The 25285-nt window shown below is 30.4% G+C and overlaps 1 protein-coding gene across 5 annotated transcripts; it reads right to left on the bottom strand.

Moving 5' to 3' along the window:
* Positions 1-402: 402 nt before the first annotated feature.
* LOC144421043 (uncharacterized) lies at positions 403-23641 on the bottom strand. Of its 5 annotated transcripts, XM_078111159.1 has the most exons (44): positions 23531-23641; positions 23089-23218; positions 21194-21306; positions 20698-20949; positions 20157-20280; positions 19611-19749; positions 19256-19403; positions 18901-19050; positions 18568-18675; positions 17937-18128; positions 17738-17809; positions 17175-17297; positions 16771-16893; positions 16318-16452; positions 15991-16113; positions 15646-15768; positions 15319-15444; positions 14729-14851; positions 14403-14525; positions 13996-14118; positions 13687-13788; positions 13352-13474; positions 13025-13150; positions 12435-12557; positions 12109-12231; positions 11702-11824; positions 11393-11494; positions 11058-11180; positions 10731-10856; positions 10141-10263; positions 9815-9937; positions 9407-9529; positions 9098-9199; positions 8762-8884; positions 7193-7324; positions 6224-6334; positions 5477-5608; positions 5076-5207; positions 2897-3022; positions 2485-2589; positions 2062-2193; positions 1793-1915; positions 879-1001; positions 403-676 (listed from the first exon to the last, which is right to left on the bottom strand). In XM_078111159.1, the coding sequence occupies exons 1-44, from the start codon at positions 23594-23596 to the stop codon at positions 629-631; spliced, it is 5445 nt and encodes a 1814-aa protein (XP_077967285.1). In that variant the 5' UTR covers positions 23597-23641; the 3' UTR covers positions 403-628. The 5 variants fall into 5 exon arrangements, 4 of the variants coding, with proteins under 4 accessions (XP_077967285.1, XP_077967286.1, XP_077967287.1 ...); XM_078111160.1 differs by lacking the exon at positions 13996-14118; XR_013474908.1 differs by lacking the exons at positions 403-676; positions 879-1001; positions 1793-1915 and adding an exon at positions 2316-2408.
* Between the last annotated feature and the right edge of the window lie 1644 nt (positions 23642-25285).

The raw sequence follows: 25285 nt of genomic DNA on the forward strand, positions 1-25285 counted from the left end.
CATGTGCAACTTACTGGTCTTCTTATTTTAACATATTTAGAGATTTTTATACACAACTTAAAAGTCATGGCAACGTTCGCCTGCTGTACATATATTTATGAATTCCAACAACATACGGCGATGAATGACGATAAAACAAAATTTGAATAAACAAATTAAAGTACATGAGCAAATGTCTCGTTTCAATAAATGAGCAAATTCAACTAATTTCGGATTGCAAATGCTCCCGAGACGATATTAGTGATCTACTTTCCATTTTTAAATTTATTATAACCAAAGTATCATAATTTTTTTCTGCGTAACTTTGATTCGAAATACTGCTTCATCTGTAATTAAATTTTTGGCGTGTTTAAATTTGCATTGACGGTATGTTCTGTTTTCGTAAAGCTCAATAAAACACCATTTAATTAGACAGTTTTATTTGTACAATCAACAATATAATCAACTCCTTTAATATAGCATTAACGAATCAAATTGCAAATTTAATACAATTTTTATAAGCCTAGTATATATGATCATAGAGCAAAATAAATTTTAATACACTTTCGGTATATGTAATACAGGAATGCAAAAAATAATATAATTACAGAGTTACAGTTACAGAGTTTTTTCAGTGCGGTTCGTCATTTTAATTTTTCATCTTCGATTTGTCTTCGGTTGAAGTTTGCTCTTTTTTCTAAATAGATTTTGATAAATTTGATAAGAGTTGAATAAAAAAATATACTTATTTGGAAATAGTATATAAAAATGTATTTTTAATATGAATAAATAGTATGCATGTGGATCAATTTAATTATTAAAGGGTAACTTTGTAATAATTTAGACAATAAAAAAATAAAATACAATGTATTGAATTAATGAAATTCTCTACACGATACCTTTCTATCTGAAGCATTGTCTTCTCCATCTTTTACTGAATTATCTTCAGGATTCAACCGTGTTCCAATGTTTTGATGGTTTGCCATATCAGCAAGTTGACTGTTTTCAGCATCACAGATTCCCTAAAATGATATAAAATAAATTTTAAATTTATTAAACACATTTTCACTGATAAAATGAAAATAACGAAAAGTTAATTATACTATTAATTTATTAAAAGTTTAAAATGTATTCATTCAACTATGAGAAATTTCAATACGTATCAATCACATGTTTATTCAAAATTACGCAAAATTTGAACCATACCATTGAGATTTCATACTATTTCAGTCTCCATTTATAACGAGTAGTATTTTTATTTATATAGTAATTTTTATAGTTTTTGATGATATGAATATTTCACTCCACAATCTTTATAAATCCAGTGGCTTGTCAATAGGTTTAATATGATGAAAGAATGGTTTGTGCCTCATAGTCTGTTTTAATAATCTACACCAGGGCTACTCAACTGGCGGACCGAATCCGGACCTTTCGGGTATTCGATTCGGACCGCGACTAATTCTTTATTTTGGATCATTAGCCCCACTTTTGAAGTTTCCTTTTATAAAATCACTTTTATAGGTTTAAATATATATATGAAAAGAACTCTAACGTCATAATAAACAATCTTATATACGGTAGCTAATAATCATTAGTCTGTCCGGTATGTTAGTCGTTGGTCTGTCGAGGAAGTGCGTGTTTAAATATAATTTCTAGAAAGTCCGGACCCAAATATTTCTGAAGTTTCGTATGCGGATCTTCGGTAAAAATAGTTGAGTAGCCCTGATCTACACTACAAATATTAAAACTACAATACAATTATTACCATTACAATATAGGTATGTTGATTGAAACAAAATAGCCAACGAAGTACCTCTCTATCTAATGATGTCTTATGTTCCTGTATCACTGACGGATCATCTGGAGTCGACTTAGTTTCATCAATTTCACGTTTTTTCGTGTTTTCCAGATTAATGTTTTCTGTGTCACTGGCGTTCTAAAACGATATCGTAGGCATATGTAAACATACGTTCATAAGATAATGAAATCAATAATTAAATTTTAAACCCCAAATATAAAATTTGTAATTTTTTCATCACATTTCAGTTTCCTTGATTAAATAAAAATAAGTTGGAACCTTACCGTGGATAGCTGTTCAATAACGTTAAGTTCTTCATTGCTTTTTTCATGCTGTGTTCCATTATGGTCTGATGCCTCCTTACTCGATTTCCCAGAATGCTGACCGTCACGAACACTTGGTCCGACCTGATCGTTCTACAATAAATAATGTATATAATTGCAATTTAAAAATAAGATTTACTTTATTTAGCAAATTTTATTGCGGCAATATTTTATCAGTTTCATTTTCAGTAAATTCGGGTTCCTGCGATAATTACCCAGCAAATGCATTTTCAATCTTAACATGCTTCAAAGACATCATGCTAGCTTAATATCAATAAACATGGCCACCATTTTCAAATTGCATATTCCTGTGTAGAAAAAGAAAGAAAAGAAGAAATTTTATTTTTTTTATTCAGAACATCAAAGGTAAATGTCAAACCATACCTGAGTATCATTATCAGATTTCTCAGTTATTTCATTGATCTTTGTATTGTTTGCTTTATCAATAATTTGATTTTTTTTATTAACCTCTGACTCCGCCTGTTCATCCTGACATAAACAAGAAAATTTGAAAACAAGGCCATTTAAATTCTATCAGTAAAAAACATCTCATCTACTTTATTGCCTATATTTACGCGATAGACTTACGATAAAAATATATGGAATATGATTTTTTAGCATCTACCTCACCTAATAACTCCTGGGATAGATAGATGTGAACTTTTAGTAGGATGAATGTTCTAAAATATTTACTTATGCGCTTGGCTCTTTTAAAAATAATGTTTTTAAGATTGCATTGTAATGTTAAAACTATGACATGACATATCAGATTGGAAAAAAAAAATTAACCTCATACCTTTCTCCCTAAAACATTCTCTTTTTTGTCTTTATTTGATTCATCTTCAGTTTTCAACAAGTTTTTTTCATCAGTTCCATGTTTATTCATGTTTACAAGATTGTTGTTCTCTGCTCCACTGACTTTCTAAAATGATATCCTTAGGCATATGTAAATTTGCGATGCTTATCAAAATTGTCGTAAAAAATAACTATTTTAAAATTTGTCATAACTAGTTAATTAAACGTGCAAGAAACTTCCCCAAACTCCCGCCGGTATGAGTTTTTTTGTCGTTTTTTACTAACAGTATTCAAAGATACGTCACGCTTAGTCTCCCTACGCTATGCCGATTATAAAAGAGAAATTTGAAAAATTTTGAGAAAAAATTATCCCACTCTTACCGCTGCGATGAACACGTGATACATAAAACGAAATCACGAGTGCTCTTCCCAACGAGCGTTACGTATCCTTTTCAGAAATCCCAGACTGAGCTTCGCAAGCCAAGCGAAACGCGAAATAAATCAATGTTATGTGAGAGCTTGTTTACGACAGCCGTCTGGAATCTTTGTTAGTTTATTATATGCGCGAAACGGCTACTAGCTCGTTCAAATTACTTCTCATCGAAGTAATGGCAAATTCTTTGCGATTTCTAAGCTTCAAGATACTTACACAAATAACATTCATTTTGTAGTAAAATAAGAAATATACAAAATAAAAATATGATGCGTTCACGTGGTTTTGAAATCTCGGATCAAGTATGGATCATAGTTGGATGCTAAAATGATTTAAGTTAGTGTCGAAATACTTCACGTAAAATAACATATTATTGCCACGTTATGATCAACTATGACAGGTGTTCAAATATATTGGTCCTCAGGAAATAAAGAGTTTGGTAATTTGGATTTACAGAGAACACGAATTTTAACATATTAACATAATTTCTGTTCAAAATAAATTGACAATAAGAATATTATATAAAAGTGCCATGTGCTTCATACATCTGGAAATATATGACACTGTTTTTAATTATGCTCAAGCTCTCTTTTCAAACATATAATTTTAGTATGTATTTTAAAGCAAACATTTAATATTACTATGGTTGCCATATTTGTGTGACCTTAAAACGGGACGCCTTCAAAGGGAGCTCCCGAAGTATGTGCACCAAGATGATGAACAACCTGAACATAGTATGTGTACCAGGTTGAGGTTATCAGGTTGTGCGCCATCTTGGTGCACATACTTCAGGAGAGCCCTCCAAAGACGGAGCTTCAATTTTATTTAAGTAACCGATTTTACATTAGGGGCCCACATTCAAAGCCATCCCGGCTGTCTTCATTGGCCATATTGCCATCGAGAGTTATTGCGCTGCGCTGTCTCTCCAAATATAGGTTTTAGTTCGAAAAATAGTACAGTCATTTAGGTTAACGTTAAGCACCCTGTTGGCGTACGGGGCTTACACGTAACAAATTGTAGCAATTATGTTAGCGGAAAATAACGAAACAAACGAATCCACGCATCTATCTTCAGTAAGTATGACAGTAGCAACAGTATCGAGAACATGCTAATTGGTAATGTTTGAGTTTTATGTTATACCGTTTAATTATTATGCATATAAATACTGTTACATTTTTGAGGCAAATAAACATACATACATACATGTTGGATGACTGAACGCCAAAGCGGGACTTTTGGATGACTTGTTGGGACGGCGGGACAAGACGTTATAAAGCGGGACTGTCCCGCCTAAAACGGGACGTATGGTAAGCCTAAATGTTACCAATAATTTAATAAATTGGTCTCTTTCATATATAATCCAAGAAAATTTTAGAATACAAAAATTGTTACGTATAACGGCTTATAACCCTACGGTCAAAATGAAAAAAGATAACGCTTTCGTTTTGGGTCTGTTATAAATCTCATTGAATTTCTTATTATCAAACTTTGATTTATTTTTCTATGGTCGGAAATATTTGCACAGTAGTCTCATTGGCTAAATTGTTGAGTTTTCCATATGTTTTTACTTGTTTACAGACTTTTTGTCGCATAATTCCATTTAGTTTCAGTAAATTCAGTTCCTAGAAATTTCGATTATTAATTCTGCATTATTATTCTCAACATGAGAAACACAAGCACGAGAAAATTTGATTATCATTACATATTTATCCGCTCAAGTACAGAGAAATAAATCTAAAAAAAATACCATAGAATTATCATCATTTCCTTTGTTTTTTTCTTTGCCTTCACCATTGTTTAACTTATCATCATTTGACAGATTGTTGTTTGATTTGTCGAATGTCTCATTTTCATGAACTCGCAACTTGGCCTGCTCATTCTGACATAAACAAGAAAAATTGCCATTTAAAATACATCAGTAAAGAAATATTATTTTCTGCTTTACTTTGTATAAAAATTAATATTATATATTAGTCATACTATACCTGTCACATTTTTAAATATTAATTGTGAATCGCTTTTCTGCTATATCAACATTCATAAGATAATGACATCAAGAATTAAATATTAAAACACAAATATAATATACAAATTAATCCATCCTATTTTGGTTCACTCAAATAAAAAAATAAAAAATTTGAACCAAACCTTAGATATCAGTTTAATAACGTTAAGTTCTGCAGTGCGTTCCTCGTGCTTTTTACCATTATGGTCTGATGCCTTCATGCTGGAATTCCCAGAATGCTCACCGTCACGGACACTTCGTCCGACCTGACTTTTCTACAATAAATAATGTATATGATTACAATTTTAAATAAAAAGTTTACTTTATTAATAAAAATTTTATTTGATCGGTTTCGTTTTCATTAAATTCAGATTTCTGCGATAGTGACCAATGAAATGCACTTTCAGTCTTAACATGCCTCAAATACATATTGCTATCTTAATATTCAAATTGCAAATTAATTTTCAAATTGCCTATTCCTAGGTAGGAGGAAATTCCAAAGGTAACATACTCATTTTTTTTAAAATACAGCTAGAGTAAATGTCAAACAATACCGCAGAATCATCAACAAATTCTTTGGATTTTTCTTTGCTGTTATCAGTTCTTGTTCCATTATCGTTTGATGTACTATTGTTTGTACTATTTACTTACAAGTTACAATGCATTTAATTTATAAATGCATTGATGTAAATATGTAGAATATGATTATTCTGCTTCTACCTCACTTAACAACTATCAAGATGAATTGGTGTAAAAGTTTTGTAGGATGAAATCTATGAAAGGATTAACTTGTGCTGTGCGCTGTTCCTTTTGTTTCATACTGCATTGTAATATTTAACACTATGACTCGAAATACCGTATTAAATCAAAGAAAATATTCAACACATTACCCTTCTTTCTAAAACATTCTTTTCCTTATCTTCATTTGAATCATTTTTAGTTTTTAACTTGGATTCTTTGTTCATGTTTTCAAAATTGTTTTTCTCTTCTTCAATGAGATCCTAAAATGGAGTCGTTAGGCAAAAATGAATTTGCGATGCGTGTCAAATTAACATATGAATAAGAACCTCATAGAGAACCAAATTTCAATATATCGAAATAATTTATGCTCATTATAAATTGACAATAAAATTTACATATAAAAGCACACTCTTCTTTATACATCAAGAAAATTATACACATAATACTCATTAATCATACTCACAATCTCTTCTTATTAAACATATAATTCCAAAATAATTTCAAGGTGAATATTTAATATTATCAATAACTTAATGGTTTGTTCGTTTTCATATATTATCCATTTTTACAATAAAAAATTGTTGCGTTTCAAGTTTTAATTATCTTACGATAAAAAATGTTAAAAGGGTTTTAGTTTTGAGTTTATTAAAAATCTCAGTGAATAAAATTTTTTAAAATCCTTGTTGCCTTTTTCGTTGGTTTGAAATACTTTTACAATAGAGCCATCGATTACACTTTTAGTTTATCATTTATAATTAGTAACATTTTTAATCTTATTGCTATAGCGAAATACATAATCTAATGATTTATAATGTTGCTATGAAAATTTGCATATTCCATATTTTCGTGGATAAATAAAGATGCATTTTCAGTAAATTTAGATTAAGTTCGTTTTCAATCTTTACATGCTTCAAAGAATTATTGTTACCCTAATATTCATACACATGGGAAGGATTTTCAAATTGCATATTCCCATGCACGAGAAAATTTGAAAAGTAGCGTACACATTGTTCTTTTTTTATAAACATGGCCAGTATTTTCAAATTGCATATTCCCAAGTACGATGAATTTCCAATAGCCTTTTTCCAAACACAGCTAAAGTAAATATCGAACAATACCGTAGAATCATAATAAAGTCCTTCAAATTTTCCATTGCTTTTATGAGCGATTCTCTCTATATTGCTTGATGAATTATTGTTTGATTTGTCAAAATTCTCATTTTCATCATTTTCTGATTCGGCCTGTTCAACCTGAAATAAATAAGGGAATTTCATCAGTAAAAACGTCTTGCAGCAGTTTGTTGCTCGGTAATTATTTCCGTATTTTTGTTGCCTCTTGCATCGACATTCTAAAATAATAGGATAAATCATTTTTTTGATTATTTTTATTGTCAATAAATATTTTATAGGGTCTCACTAAAATAAATCTAATGTTTTATTCCTGTACTATTGGGAGTTATAAATCCTCAATCACATTGAAGGTAATTAATATTTTCAGGATTTCTGTTATTCTTATGACCACTTCATTTGCTATTCGCTGTTTTATTTTGATAAATTTTCCTTAATATTTACTTATTCATAGATGTACAACGTCAAAATTAATAGGTTGATTAATTTGTAAAGTGGTAAACATAGATTACCTCATTTTTAAAATTCAAAGTTAAACTCAATACATAATCGTCAATATATCGTCGCCCATATTCTCATAATATTGCGTTTGTCTATTTTCGCACAAAATTACGCAAATAAAAATATTTATCGCTCCCCCGGTTGCAAAAATGTACATATATTGACGAATACTATTGAAATATTGTGAATTGGCCAACTGTACAAGCTAAGTAAACACGTCGCGCTGAAAAGCAAAATAAACGATTTAAAAAAATTACCCCTTGACAATTACGCGCTTCAGTGAATTTTTCGGTTTTACGAATCAATCTTAATCTGGGTCGCTATGACAATTATACTCGTATTTCAGCATTTAACGTATGTTCAGCATTTAAAGCAAAAATTTTAGTAACCCCTTAAAAAATGAATGCTTGAATGTATACATAAAAATGTCGAATATTACTATTACCTGATCGGCTACTCTATGCTTTCACGAGATAACATATGTTAAACATTCGAAAATAAAAATATTAGTTGCATAAAACCGACAGTATAAGCCTTGAATATCCCTTCTGAAATATTCTCTGGTTCAATTTCCATTGTACGATTCTAAAGGTTGCTTTGATTTTGTTTGTTGCTTATTTATTATTTCAGTATTTTTGTTTCATGGGTCAATGACATCCTAAAGTGATGGAATGCGTTTTGATTATATTTTATTGTCAATAAACGTCTAAATATGGTATGTATACGAGTCTTATTGTTAAAATAAATTTAAAAATATTCAATTTGTGTCATATATGAAAACTCGCCGTTGTTCGCATTAGAAATAAATATTTCCTTCCAATATTTCCTTCCAACATTTTTGCATACTTCGATAATTTTTTTCAACTTCAATTTATTCAGTTCTGATATTTCAAGTCTTTTTACATTAAAAAAATGTATTTACCGATATTTAATCAACAATAGCTTGATTTTACCAATAGTTTTTATAGAACAATATAATATTGTAAAACACAGAACTAAAAACAATAAAACAAAGTAGATAAATTGCAGGAATTCGATAGCAGAACTAAAACAAAATACCTTTTCTTCTGAAATATGTCCGTGTTTATCATGCTCGATATTGACCCCAGAAGGTGATGTATTATCAGCAGTTCCAGATGTTTTCATAATTTCTGAATTTTCGTTTTCGTCTTCATCGACTTCCTATAACATTATAATAAGACATATATAAATGTGTGACGCTTTTCTGACTGCCATTTTCGTTATTTATTTCGTTATAGATCTAGAATACCATCATTATTCAATATTGTTGATCCGTTTTTTTAATACATGGTAATGCAAACTAGGCAAATGTTAACTCTCATGTAAACCAATTGTAGAACTAAAACAAAATAACTTTTCTCCTGTAATATTCACTTGTTCATCTTCCAATGCCTTGTCCTCAGAAGGTGATGTATTATCAGCAGATTGAGAATTTTCCATATTTTCAAGATTTTTGTTTTCGGGTTCATTTCTTCTCTGAAACAATATGATGAGACAAATATAAATGTTTGATGTATATACCCTTAAATATATTAGTATGCGGATCTTGTATTTTACGATATTTAATCAACAATAGATTGTTTTAAATGAGTGTTTTCACTGAACACTTAATTACAAAAGTAGAAAAAACGATAAGTAGTAAATAAACTTCAAAAAGTCGAAGGTGAAACTAAAATAAAACACCGTTTCTCTTAAATTATTTTCTTTTTTAACTTTCATTGCATTGGCCTCAGATGGTGTGGTTTCACCAGCAGTTTGTAGTTTCACGATATTTTTAGAATTTTCGTTTCCGGCTTCATCGACTCCCTAAAACGATGTATTGAGGCATATATAAAAAAAAAATATTATGCTTTTATGATCGCCATTTTCCATATAATTATTCAAAGAATAAACCAAAATAAATTGAAAAACAGATGAACATATTTGTATTATAATAGCTTGCAAAACATGTATTTTACATACTTAATCAACGAAACATTGCAATATAAAAAGTTTTACATAACATTATAATATAATTAACAAAAGTAAAACATATTATTAAAAATAAAAAAAAAATTGCAGGGAGTCGATAGTAGAACTGCAACACAATACCTCTTCTCCTGAAATAGGTCTGTGTTCATCATGCACGATATTAGCCTCAGAAGGTGATGTATTATCAATAGTTTCAGGTTTTTTCAAATTTTCTGGATTTTCGTTTCCGTCGTCATCGACTCCCTAAAACAATATAATAAGGCATATAAAAATGTGTGACGCATTCTGATTGCCAATTGTGCTATATTTATTATTATACATCTCGGCTTTATTAGACTTATATTCCCATTAATATTAAATATTTTTGATTAGTTTTTAATGCTTGGTAATGGAAACTAGGCAATTCTTACTCTCACGTAAACCAAATGTAGAACTGAAACATATACCTTTTTTCCAGAAATATTTCCTTGTTCATCTTCAACTGCAATATCCTCAGAAAATGGTGTATTACCAGCAGATTGAGGTCTTTCCATATTGTCAGGATTTACGGTTCCGATTTTATTGCCACCCTAAAAAAAAACGATAAAAAAAGTAAATAAACTTGATAAAGTCGAAAGTGAAACTAAAATAAAACACCATTTCTCTTAAAATATTTTCTTTTTTAACTTTCACTGCATTGGCCTCAGATGGTGTGGTTTCAACAACAGTTTTTAGTTTCACGTACTTTTCAGAATTTTCTTTTCCGGCTTCATCGACTCTCTACAACGATGTTTTGAGGCATATATAAAAATGTTATGCTTTCTGATCGCTATTTTTAATATAATTATTCAAAGAATAAAACAAAATGAATTGAAAAACGGATAAAAATATTTTAATATAATAGCTTGCAAAACATGTATTTTAGATACTTAATCAAGGAAACATTGCATTAGCAAAAGTTTTACATAACATTATAGTATACTTAACAAAAGTAAAACATATTAATAGAAATAAAAGAAAATTGCAGGAAGTCGATAGTAGAACTGCAACACAATACCTCTTCTCCTGAAATATGTCTGTGTTCATCATGCACGATATTAGCCTCGAAAGGTGATGATGCATTATCAGTAGTTCCAGATTTTTTCAAATTTTCTGGATTTTCGTTTCCGTCGTCATCGACTCCCTAAAACAATATAATAAGGCATATAAAAATGTGTGACGCATTCTGATTGCCATTTGTGCTATATTTATTAGTATACATCTCTGCTTTATTCGACCTTGGGCAATTCTAAATGGCAATATTTATTATTACACATCTCTGCTTTATTCGACCTTGGGCAATTCTTACTCGCATGTAAACCAGATGTAGAACTACAACATATACCTTTTCTTCTGAAATATGTCCGTGTTTATCATGCTCGATATTGACCCCAGAAGGTGATGTATTATCAGCAGTTCCAGATGTTTTCATAATTTCTGAATTTTCGTTTTCGTCTTCATCGACTTCCTATAACATTATAATAAGACATATATAAATGTGTGACGCTTTTCTGACTGCCATTTTCGTTATTTATTTCGTTATAGATCTAGAATACCATCATTATTCAATATTGTTGATCCGTTTTTTAATACATGGTAATGCAAACTAGGCAAATGTTAACTCTCATGTAAACCAATTGTAGAACTAAAACAAAATAACTTTTCTCCTGTAATATTCACTTGTTCATCTTCCAATGCCTTGTCCTCAGAAGGTGATGTATTATCAGCAGATTGAGAATTTTCCATATTTTCAAGATTTTTGTTTTCGGGTTCATTTCTTCTCTGAAACAATATGATTAGACAAATATAAATGTTTGATGTATATACCCTTAAATATATTAGTATGCGGATCTTGTATTTTACGATATTTAATCAACAATAGATTGTTTTAAATGAGTGTTTTCACTGAACACTTAATAACAAAAGTAGAAAAAACGATAAGTAGTAAATAAACTTCAAAAAGTCGAAGGTGAAACTAAAATAAAACACCGTTTCTCTTAAATTATTTTCTTTTTTAACTTTCATTGCATTGGCCTCAGATGGTGTGGTTTCACCAGCAGTTTGTAGTTTCACGATATTTTTAGAATTTTCGTTTCCGGCTTCATCGACTCCCTAAAACGATGTATTGAGGCATATATAAAAAAAAAATATTATGCTTTTATGATCGCCATTTTCCATATAATTATTCAAAGAATAAACCAAAATAAATTGAAAAACAGATGAACATATTTGTATTATAATAGCTTGCAAAACATGTATTTTACATACTTAATCAACGAAACATTGCAATATAAAAAGTTTTACATAACATTATAATATAATTAACAAAAGTAAAACATATTATTAAAAATAAAAAAAAATTGCAGGGAGTCGATAGTAGAACTGCAACACAATACCTCTTCTCCTGAAATAGGTCTGTGTTCATCATGCACGATATTAGCCTCAGAAGGTGATGTATTATCAATAGTTTCAGGTTTTTTCAAATTTTCTGGATTTTCGTTTCCGTCGTCATCGACTCCCTAAAACAATATAATAAGGCATATAAAAATGTGTGACGCATTCTGATTGCCAATTGTGCTATATTTATTATTATACATCTCGGCTTTATTAGACTTATATTCCCATTAATATTAAATATTTTTGATTAGTTTTTAATGCTTGGTAATGGAAACTAGGCAATTCTTACTCTCACGTAAACCAAATGTAGAACTGAAACATATACCTTTTTTCCAGAAATATTTCCTTGTTCATCTTCAACTGCAATATCCTCAGAAAATGGTGTATTACCAGCAGATTGAGGTCTTTCCATATTGTCAGGATTTACGGTTCCGATTTTATTGCCACCCTAAAAAAAAACGATAAAAAAAGTAAATAAACTTGATAAAGTCGAAAGTGAAACTAAAATAAAACACCGTTTCTCTTAAAATATTTTCTTTTTTAACTTTCACTGCATTGGCCTCAGATGGTGTGGTTTCAACAACAGTTTTTAGTTTCACGTACTTTTCAGAATTTTCTTTTCCGGCTTCATCGACTCTCTACAACGATGTTTTGAGGCATATATAAAAATGTTATGCTTTCTGATCGCTATTTTTAATATAATTATTCAAAGAATAAAACAAAATGAATTGAAAAACGGATAAAAATATTTTAATATAATAGCTTGCAAAACATGTATTTTAGATACTTAATCAAGGAAACATTGCATTAGCAAAAGTTTTACATAACATTATAGTATACTTAACAAAAGTAAAACATATTAATAGAAATAAAAGAAAATTGCAGGAAGTCGATAGTAGAACTGCAACACAATACCTCTTCTCCTGAAATATGTCTGTGTTCATCATGCACGATATTAGCCTCGAAAGGTGATGATGCATTATCAGTAGTTCCAGATTTTTTCAAATTTTCTGGATTTTCGTTTCCGTCGTCATCGACTCCCTAAAACAATATAATAAGGCATATAAAAATGTGTGACGCATTCTGATTGCCATTTGTGCTATATTTATTAGTATACATCTCTGCTTTATTCGACCTTGGGCAATTCTAAATGGCAATATTTATTATTACACATCTCTGCTTTATTCGACCTTGGGCAATTCTTACTCGCATGTAAACCAGATGTAGAACTACAACATATACCTTTTCTTCTGAAATATGTCCGTGTTTATCATGCTCGATATTGACCCCAGAAGGTGATGTATTATCAGCAGTTCCAGATGTTTTCATAATTTCTGAATTTTCGTTTTCGTCTTCATCGACTTCCTATAACATTATAATAAGACATATATAAATGTGTGACGCTTTTCTGACTGCCATTTTCGTTATTTATTTCGTTATAGATCTAGAATACCATCATTATTCAATATTGTTGATCCGTTTTTTAATACATGGTAATGCAAACTAGGCAAATGTTAACTCTCATGTAAACCAATTGTAGAACTAAAACAAAATAACTTTTCTCCTGTAATATTCACTTGTTCATCTTCCAATGCCTTGTCCTCAGAAGGTGATGTATTATCAGCAGATTGAGAATTTTCCATATTTTCAAGATTTTTGTTTTCGGGTTCATTTCTTCTCTGAAACAATATGATGAGACAAATATAAATGTTTGATGTATATACCCTTAAATATATTAGTATGCGGATCTTGTATTTTACGATATTTAATCAACAATAGATTGTTTTAAATGAGTGTTTTCACTGAACACTTAATTACAAAAGTAGAAAAAACGATAAGTAGTAAATAAACTTCAAAAAGTCGAAGGTGAAACTAAAATAAAACACCGTTTCTCTTAAATTATTTTCTTTTTTAACTTTCATTGCATTGGCCTCAGATGGTGTGGTTTCACCAGCAGTTTGTAGTTTCACGATATTTTTAGAATTTTCGTTTCCGGCTTCATCGACTCCCTAAAACGATGTATTGAGGCATATATAAAAAAAAAATATTATGCTTTTATGATCGCCATTTTCCATATAATTATTCAAAGAATAAACCAAAATAAATTGAAAAACAGATGAACATATTTGTATTATAATAGCTTGCAAAACATGTATTTTACATACTTAATCAACGAAACATTGCAATATAAAAAGTTTTACATAACATTATAATATAATTAACAAAAGTAAAACATATTATTAAAAATAAAAAAAAATTGCAGGGAGTCGATAGTAGAACTGCAACACAATACCTCTTCTCCTGAAATAGGTCTGTGTTCATCATGCACGATATTAGCCTCAGAAGGTGATGTATTATCAATAGTTTCAGGTTTTTTCAAATTTTCTGGATTTTCGTTTCCGTCGTCATCGACTCCCTAAAACAATATAATAAGGCATATAAAAATGTGTGACGCATTCTGATTGCCAATTGTGCTATATTTATTATTATACATCTCGGCTTTATTAGACTTATATTCCCATTAATATTAAATATTTTTGATTAGTTTTTAATGCTTGGTAATGGAAACTAGGCAATTCTTACTCTCACGTAAACCAAATGTAGAACTGAAACATATACCTTTTTTCCAGAAATATTTCCTTGTTCATCTTCAACTGCAATATCCTCAGAAAATGGTGTATTACCAGCAGATTGAGGTCTTTCCATATTGTCAGGATTTACGGTTCCGATTTTATTGCCACCCTAAAAAAAAACGATAAAAAAAGTAAATAAACTTGATAAAGTCGAAAGTGAAACTAAAATAAAACACCGTTTCTCTTAAAATATTTTCTTTTTTAACTTTCACTGCATTGGCCTCAGATGGTGTGGTTTCAACAACAGTTTTTAGTTTCACGTACTTTTCAGAATTTTCTTTTCCGGCTTCATCGACTCTCTACAACGATGTTTTGAGGCATATATAAAAATGTTATGCTTTCTGATCGCTATTTTTAATATAATTATTCAAAGAATAAAACAAAATGAATTGAAAAACGGATAAAAATATTTTAATATAATAGCTTGCAAAACATGTATTTTAGATACTTAATCAAGGAAACATTGCATTAGCAAAAGTTTTACATAACATTATAGTATACTTAACAAAAGTAAAACATATTAATAGAAATAAAAGAAAATTGCAGGAAGTCGATAGTAGAACTGCAACACAATACCTCTTCTCCTGAAATATGTCTGTGTTCATCATGCACGATATTAGCCTCGAAAGGTGATGATGCATTATCAGTAGTTCCAGATTTTTTCAAATTTTCTGGATTTTCGTTTCCGTCGTCATCGACTCCCTAAAACAATATAATAAGGCATATAAAAATGTGTGACGCATTCTGATTGCCATTTGTGCTATATTTATTAGTATACATCTCTGCTTTATTCGACCTTGGGCAATTCTAAATGGCAATATTTATTATTACACATCTCTGCTTTATTCGACCTTGAGCAATTCTTACTCGCATGTAAACCAGATGTAGAACTACAACATATACCTTTTCTTCTGACATATTTCCTTGTTCATCTTCAACTGCAATATCCTCAGAAAATGGTGTATTACCAGCAGATTGAGGTCTTTCCATATTGTCAGGATTTTTGGTCCAGGTTTCATCGCCACCCTGAATAGTATAATGAGGCAAAAGTAAATGTGTGAAGTAAATATGCATAATAATATATTTGTATGCGAATCTTGTATTTTTCGATATTTAATAAACTATAGATTGTTTTAAACGGGAGTTTTTATAAAACATTATGATAATATACATCACAAAAGTAAAAAACGATAAAATAAAGTAAATAAACTACTCCATGAAATCGGAAGTGAATCCAAAATAAAACACCTTTTCTTCTGAATTATTTCCTTCTTTATCTTTCACTGCATACGCCTGAGATAATGATGTATTACCAGCAGTTTGTAGTTTTGCGATTCTCTCAGAATTTTCGTTTCTGACTTCGTCGACTACCTAAAACGATGTGATGAGGGCTATCTAAATGTGTGATGATTTTCTGATAGCCGTTTCCGTTAGATTTAATATTAAACATCTCTGCTTTATAAAACTTATATTACCATTAATATTAAATATTATTGAATAGTTTTTAATGCTTGGTAAGGAAACTAGGCAAGTTTTAACTCTCATGTCAACCGAATGGAAAACAAAAAAAAATACCTTTTCTCCTGAAATATTTCCTTGTTTATTTTCCACTGCATCATTCTCAGAAAGTGATGTATTACCAGCAGATTGAGGATTATTAGGATTTAGGATCATAGTTTCAGGGATTTTGTTTCCGTTGTCATCGACTCCCTAAAACGATATAATGATGCATATAAAAATTTCTTTCCTGATTGTCAGTTTCATTTGAATTGGTAAAAAAATGAAATTAAAAAAAGATAAAAATAATTGTAATACATTAGCTTACCAAATTTTAACTCTTATGTAAATGTTTTTATTTTCTACGAGATAATTATATACTTATAATTAATTGAAAAAATTGAATGTTCAGTTTTGATTCAAATATAGATTGTTTTAAACAAGAGTATTAATGTACATCACAAAGCAGGATAACAATAAGATAAGAAAAATAAATTACATTAAGTCGCTAGTAGAATTAAAATAAGACACCTCTTCTCCTAAAATATTTATTTCTTCATTTTTCAGTGCATCGGCCTCAGAAGGTGATATATCATCAGCAGTTTGAGGTTCTTTAATATTTTCAGGATTATTGTTTCTGGTTTCAACGACTCCCTAAAACGATATAATGGAGCATATATAAATTTTCGATGCTTTTATGATTGTCTTTTCAATTAATATTATTTGAATAACAATATACCAAAATAAATTGAAAAAAAAAGATAAAATTAATTGCAATATATTAGCTTATCAAACATGTATTCCAGATACCCAATCAACAATACATTGTACTACCAAAAGTTCTTACAGAACATTATAATGTACGTTACAAATTTAAAACATAAAATAAAATAAATAAACTACATGTAGTCGAAAGTAAAACTAGAACAAAATACTTTTTCTCCTGAGTTATTTCCTTCCTTATCTTTCACTGCATTGGCTTCAGAAAGTGAATTATTATCAACATTTTTGAGTTTTTCCATATTTTCAGGATTTTCATTTCCGTTATCATCGCCTTCCTAAAACAATATAATGAGGGATATATATCTTTACTTCTGAAATATTTCCTCCTTGACCAAAATGTTTCAAATAATTTTTATTTAGTTTAAATAATTGTGTTTACTGTCGAATGGTCAAAATATTGAAGTCCATATGTCAAATCATACATTAACGCAATATTTAATTTGATTATTTGTTTATTATTTTTAAGATTTTGTAAAACCTAAAATTGTTGCTGATATATTAGATAGAATGGAATTTTAAATTATTTAACAACAATTTTAAACTCATCAACTGCATTCAATTTTAATCTAATGTAGTGAAAAAAGTCTTAAATTCGAAATTGTGTCTATGATCAGTGTAACTGTAGTGCCGCTGTAGCTGCATTTTAAAATCATACCTATTATGTAATGTGATAAAAACGATTCTACTTAGAAGTCAAAAAATAAATTTATTATACTTTTGATGTGAGAATCTCTCCAACACGAATTTTCAACTCTTCCAATTCCTCCGTTATTTGTTCTTTGTCAATCTGGAAAAACGTAAACAAATTAGTTGCTCTTTTATTCATAATAAGTGACTTAAAATTAGGTTTACTTGGCGTTATATCAATAGTATAAACGTTGATTAAACAAAGTTATGAATTGTCAAAATCTCACCTCAGTATTTTCCAGCAATTTCAATGCATTGTCACATTTTTGAATAATGCTATCTATTTTATCAATTGAACCATAGTCTGAGCAAGCAACTGACTGTTTCATATCGTATGCGTATTTTTCCAATTCATTTCTTGCTTCATTGACTTGCTCTTCTTCACAATCGTCTTCATTAAATTTCTCGTTTTTCGCAATCTTTTACAGAAACCGATTGATAACTTCATCGTTTGCATTTTTACAATTAACATTAGCAATTCAAATCGCACATTCAAATGAAACAGTGCACAATGCGCGTATATATTTAACGACGTGAAATAAAAAAGAAAAGCAATGCACTAATTTTGGTTTATGCTTTTGTAACTTTATTTCATACCAGGTTAAATTTTTGCAAGAATTGTAATATTGAGTTGAATTTTAGAATACATTATTTTTAGTGAAATTTTGTATATCAAACAGTAAGTTCCTTATTGGAATTTTATTTCAAATATTGGAAACTTTTGTTTAAATCAGTATTGATGAAGGGACGTGTTAGTGCAATAAATGATGCTTCGGCAACTTATCACAAGATGGAACTATGCCAATAATTCGGACTTGATTTGTGAATACAAGCAGCATTAATAATAAAAATAGATACCATGCGGTTTATATCGGCTTCTTCGAGAATTGTTTTGTTGTCAACATCAACACTATCCAAATTATCGATGGAAGGACAAAATTGATCAAGAACTTCATATTCTTCCATCTAAAATATCAATTTTGTAAACACTTCTAAGGGCATTGTATTCTAAGATAAATTATCCAAAGAGTGTATATTTTTTAATCATTAATATCATTTTAATAGCGATCATAATTCGGTTGCTAGGATATTGGCAACCATTGGGGACCGTTTATACTGGTCATTTAGATATGTTCTCAAGCGTTAATCATTGTTATGCTATCCGTTATCCGTTGTCTGAAAACGTCTTACATTTTCTGAAGACTGTACTGCCGCCCCATATGCCACTGCTTCGTCTGGATTAATTGTTCTGATCAATTCTTTTCCGTCAAAATATTCCTGTAGCATTTTTCTTATCTTCAGAATTCGAGAGCTTCCGCCAACGAGAACAATTTCGTCAATCTATGATATAATGGACATATATAATACATATAATATTTTTCTGCTTTTTAATAACAGATAATTATAAATGACATTTCCTTCAAGTTAGATTTTACTGAAGCCAGCATGATAATCTGACAATTATAATATGTTTGAAATGCTAGAGTATTTCAATTCATTGTATACAGAAAGGAAATCATTTTGAATTAGATTCCGTCCAAACTACCTGTGTTTTTTCCAAGTTTCCATTTTTTAATGCTTTGTTGACAATTATCATTGTTTTCTCAAAAAGATGCTCGTTGATTTCTTCGAACTGGTCTCTGGTTATCGTGGCGCAAAATGGCTGATCATCTTTCAGTCTATCGACTTTCACACTATAATAAAAATGTTTTAGAGATTTAGTATTGTAATATCTGTCATATGTTTTACTAGTTTTTTTTTTTAAGTATTTTATAGTTTTGCTTGCGTTTGAGTATTTAGGACTTCCATAAACATTTAGGTTGAAGTAAAAGATCAGATGTTTTAAAAAGAAACAATATTCAAAACATAAACGTCAAAACGATTTATTCCTCATTTTTTACCGTGCTCGAGAAGATGCAGACAATGCTCGTTTAGCTTTCTCACATGAAGCTCGCAAGCGATAAATGGATTTCCTTTCTATGGTATTTTCCCCAAATTTCTTCAAAAAATACGCAACCATGTTGCTGTCGAAATTGTCGCCTGTACAATGTAATATTTTAAATTTCAATTACAGGAATTTGTGCTACCCGTGAATTGATTTTTGTCACTTTTATTCTTTTTGTAATTGAGACTGCTTGTTTACCTATTAGTATTGCTCTATATACTGAAAGTTCAAATTAGTGACGAATGAGGTTTGGATGAAATTATTTATAGGATAAATACTATTAAACCAAACTCATTATTAATACTTTGTATAAATACCCATGCGTCAGTGGAAGGTATTTACTGTTTTATTAAAAAGCACTGTTCAGAAATTACTTTTAGTATTTAGCGAAAATAATAAAAATAATGTATGAAATACTGAAAATCTTGGGAATCATTTTCGAAAATAAGCACAAAAAACGAAGTGCGTTTAAAATCAAAAATATATATTCATTGAATCTCACCACCAAAGCTACAATCTCCTGCGGTAGATATTACTTCAAATTTTCTTTCAATGATTTTCACCACCGATACTTCACAGACCCCACCACCGAGATTGAATATCAAAACATTTCTATCCCCTTGTTTCTAAACAATAAATAAGAAGATTGTATAAAGCTTATTATTTCTTAAAACTGATTTCAAAGCTATATGCAACTACATCTAATTGAATATGTCTCGTGTTTGTTATTGCGTACATTTCTTCAATTTTAGTTTAGTAGTAATAGAGTTTTAATCTTTAAGGATGTGGATTTCCTATTACCAAAGGTATGTAATTAATTAAGGTATGCAATGATACGATTAGTGTTATTTTTCATCATTGCCACTGTGATAATTAATCAATGGTTCTTTAGTATATCTATTGTTGATCATAAACATATACTCCTTTTATTTTTTGGATTGTTTTTGGACTAATACCAAATATTACCAAGTTTTGCACAATTATCCGTGAAGATCAGAAAGGAAATTTTGAGAGAATAAATTAAATTAAATTAGAAATCGTACCGTACGATCAATTCCATATGCAATTGCTGCTGCAGTTGTTTCATTTATCAGTTCGATATTATTGAAGCCAGCTATTTTTCCTGCATTACAAATTGCCATGCGCTGCGAAATGTTAAAAGTTGCAGGTACTGCAATAACTGCTTTTGTTACTTCATTTCCAATGTGCTTTTCCGCGATGTTTCTTAAATAATTCAACGTCATAGCACTAATTTGTTCAGCGACTAATTTTTCATCTTGTTTTCTGTAACTAACCTGAATAAATTTTAAAGTATATGAATTAATATTTCACAAAGAATTTCAGACAGTGTATACTTTTTATTCATCATTTACTTAATTCAAACAAGTAGATGGTGGAAAAATCTCAAAAACAATGCTAATTTTTAGATTAGAAGCAATATAAATGTTTCTCTATGTGTAAATATTGAAGTTTTTAGTTTTTCACGAATGAAAAAATGACGAAAAATGTTAAGATTTTATTAGACTTTTGCAGACTCACAGGAAAATATGGTTTGTTCGGGATGTCACCATTTTCGGCATCAAAGTTAATGTCCAACTGCAAACATTTATCAATGATCTCTTCCTGATTTAATCCAATTAACCGCTTCATACCTGTCAAAGATAAAAAATGTTCTTCTTACTACAGCTGTTCCACTGGTATTATCATTGAAGCGCATAAATGGAATTCCTCCTAACGTTTGACTACTACTAGGGATGGGCCGGGATTCGGATCCAGACTCGGATTCGAGTCGAATCCAGGCATTTTTTGGACTCGGATTCGATTTCGAGTCCACGTCGTTTTTACCGAGTCTATAATTAATTCTGTTTTTACTAATTTACGCCTATGTTTGTACTTTTACCCCTATAAATCTCACTACATACACTAACTAGTTGAAATTAAGGTTAAATATGTAACAATATCACTCAAACTATCTATTCTTTTGGTATACATGGGGTACACAATAAAATATGTGTTAGCGCAATATTTTTGAGTTTTCGATTTGCGTAAATAAATATTAAATATGGGCAGGATCAGCCCAAGGAGTAATCTCATCAATACCTCTTTTAAATCCAGTTTAGTACGTGCAATCCTTTCTCTAAAAGAGAGCAATGAAAATCATGGAGAGTTTTAGAACGTTTACATGAATTACTAAATTGCAAGCATTGTATTGACGACGAGTGGCATCTCTCTACCATTTGCGCACGCGACATAGTAAATTTAAGGCTAGAAATATCTGGAATTATGGGAAAGCATTGTAGTCAAAAACTTTTTATTTTTCATATTGCCATGTACGAATTTTTAATTAGCCGCCCAAAATTGACGCAAGGAAACTGGAAATCCAGTTCACAGCCAAGGCGCACATTGACCCACGTTTACGTTTATATTGTGGCCGCCAAAAAAGAAGAAAAATATATTTTCAAATTGATTCAACAGCTATCTGCGGAATCATTAGGGAAAAATATGAGCTACAGCGTATGTTTGTGAGCGCGCGATACTGTAGTATGGCCAAAAACGTGTTTTTCTACTTTTATATTGTGACGTCACGGACTCGGAGGATTCGATTCGAGTTTTTTACCTATTACTCGGATTCGTCGAATCTATGTAATGCCGGACTCGTCCCATCTCTAACTACTACACGCACATTTTAAAATGTGCACAAAATTAGCGTATTTTACCGGTGTATATCTTGGTTATTAGTAAAGAAATTTAAATGTCTGTCGCCTGATCAAGAAAATGTCAAGCATAAACATTTATCAGATATCATTTTATACTGTTTTTTTTTTGTACTCCCCTAATATGTCCACCAGATTAGGGTTAGGCCATAATTTTATTTCAATTTTCCTCATTTTAGTTTTATTAGAAGTTCGGGGACTGTCTGTGTTAACCAAGTGAATATACACCCTGGTCGTGGGCTTCCGTCCCTTTACAGAACTTGATGTAAAGTATACTGAAAAAAATTAGTTACCTGCATATTGGTACACATACTTCTGGAGCGCCGTGTTTTTAATAGTCTGCGCTTGACCAACATCAGACTGATTAGAAGAAGCAAAAACTACGAAAATAAACGTTAACATTACCTACCTAGACTGTTTGTAATACTTTTGTTTGAATTATATGATTAGGCATTGGTTTCTCCCGCAATAGTGATATTCGTGGTTCAAAGTATGCCATTTATCTTTGAGAATTCGAGATTTTCTGCAACTTTGATATGTGATCACATTTGCCTAAAAGGATCTCAATCACCACAATTGGTGTCACTTTGGTATGCGTTTAGTCCCACAGTGACATTCTCAAATAATTTAGTTCCTTACCCTAACTATATTCACTGAGGCCACACCACCGCGCAGATTGTATATAAAAGTAACAACGAAATTTCTTTTCACACTGATTACCATAAAAGGTGTTCTCTAAATTAAGCGGAGCCTGATGTTTTGCAGATTCTCCAAAAAGTCTTTCTTCATCAGGAAAAGCGACATATGATGGTGTAGTTCGTTTATCGTGCTCATTTGAAATGATTTCAACCTAAAAATAAGGCTAGTGTCGCGTTCCTGACTAATATTTTTACGAAATGATGCTTGATTTTTTTATTCAACTATAAGAAGCCCGGTCGACGGGGCGGTTTTCAAAGTGGGAATTAAATAGTAATAATTATTTCGAATTCATAAGGTTATAGTAAATAGTAAGTAAATTTATTAGACATTACTCAATGATGACGATTAGTAGGTTAAGTGAATTATTGTAAAGCTAGTTTCAAAGTCACTGTTGTAGAGGAATTTGAATATTATACAACCGATTGAATTAAGAAAAAATAGATATTTATTTATATAATCATACCCTTTCGTCTTTGCAAACTGCAACGCAACAGAATGACGTCCCAAAGTCAATACCTATCGCCGCCATTCTTTTAAAATCAATGCAAATAATCTAATATGTCTGTCGTTATAGGTGAAAACAAAAACTGTTCGTTAGTGTAATGTCCATATACACAAAATCCTACATTCATGGAGTATTTAAGTTTTAGAGTGGACTTATGTTTACATTTAACAATTGAACTGTTTGAGATACTACAAAAATCTTTAATTGTTTCAGATCTTACTACTACAATACAAAATTCCAGACAAAATTTCATTTTTATGATAGTTTTTCATATATATGAGAAATATATATTTAAGATATATATGAAAAGTTAGAGTGGGACAAAATAAGTCACTTAGTTAAATATTTTGTAATATGTGGTAGGAAGCAGGTACAAATATGAAACGCCTTTATAATTGAAAATTGGATACCAATGAAGTTTATGTAAAAGTCGGAATTAACAAAATTTAGATAGCATCCCCTAATATTGATTTGTGTAAGAACTGCATCTGTTGATGAACCTCGTAATTCATAAGATGCGATGTTATGCCATATTTATTATATTACAATCTCTCGGATAATATAACTTTTGAGTAATTGGGGAAATCACGCCGCTCTCTATTCTCTAGTAATAAAACGGTGTTATGACTTTTGGTTTTTGTTATCTACCTATTATATTATTTACTCATGACACTCCCTTAAAATCACTTCGTATCAATAAAAGTCTGTGGTTTATATTTAGAAATAACTGAATGTTTATTTCACCACAATCGTATTGAAAGTATTGATATATAGTTATATATGTATACAAACATAATCTTAATAATGATATTCTCGATAAATTCACCCATTGCAGTTTTTTTTATATTTGGTATCAGAATAAGCGTTTTATGAGAACAAATTCACTTAAACTAATCAATACAATGTATTTTCTTTTAACATTAGACTGTTATACAAAACGCTTCCTCTAAACTAAAATCCCTCCTTCAAGTTACAACCATGACCCAAAGTTCAAATGCTAACACATAGTACACGCTTATATATACGAGTAACTAAAGTTGTCGTTCTAGTCACTGCAATAGTTGAAACTGCAAATCTTATTTTATTTAGTTTATCTTTTTTCAATTATCGAGCCTTCGCAATAGCCGTTCAATTCTGCAGTAATCTATTAATTAGACAAATTGAATGTATTCAAGCCGTATTTTATCTTGAAAATTGTCCCTCAATACTTCCTCTTTGTTGAGCCCATCTAATGTTCTGACATGCTTGAATTGAAGTTATCCAAGCGTTACAATTGGCAGTATTGAACGAACGCCTGTTCTGCGGGTAACTTTATACATGACTGGTATTTTGAGCCTTGGTATTGCTTGCAATACTGCTCATATATTTAACCTATTTCAAAATATAAAGGTTATTGAGTGTTGAACAAAGTATCGTCTGCACTATCACCATCTATGTGCGTCCAGTCTTCAACATGTACAGTACTGTATCGAGCTTAAACGTACTCAATCTGTCCGTTTTATACTGCTATTGAATACATTTAAAATCCCTTGTCATTCATTAACAGAGAGACCACACCCGATCATGTTACTAAAAGTGTTTGCGAGTAGGCTGATTATCTGAGACCGTGCTTGTTTTATGCTCTTTATGATATTTTGTTGTAAACAGTCGCAATCCTGAGAATGTCGAAAGCGTAACCAGTAACGCATTTAACAAACATACATAATTTGTTGT

Source organism: Styela clava, chromosome 3 (assembly GCF_964204865.1).
Source record: "Styela clava chromosome 3, kaStyClav1.hap1.2, whole genome shotgun sequence".
Lineage (NCBI taxonomy): Eukaryota > Metazoa > Chordata > Ascidiacea > Stolidobranchia > Styelidae > Styela > Styela clava.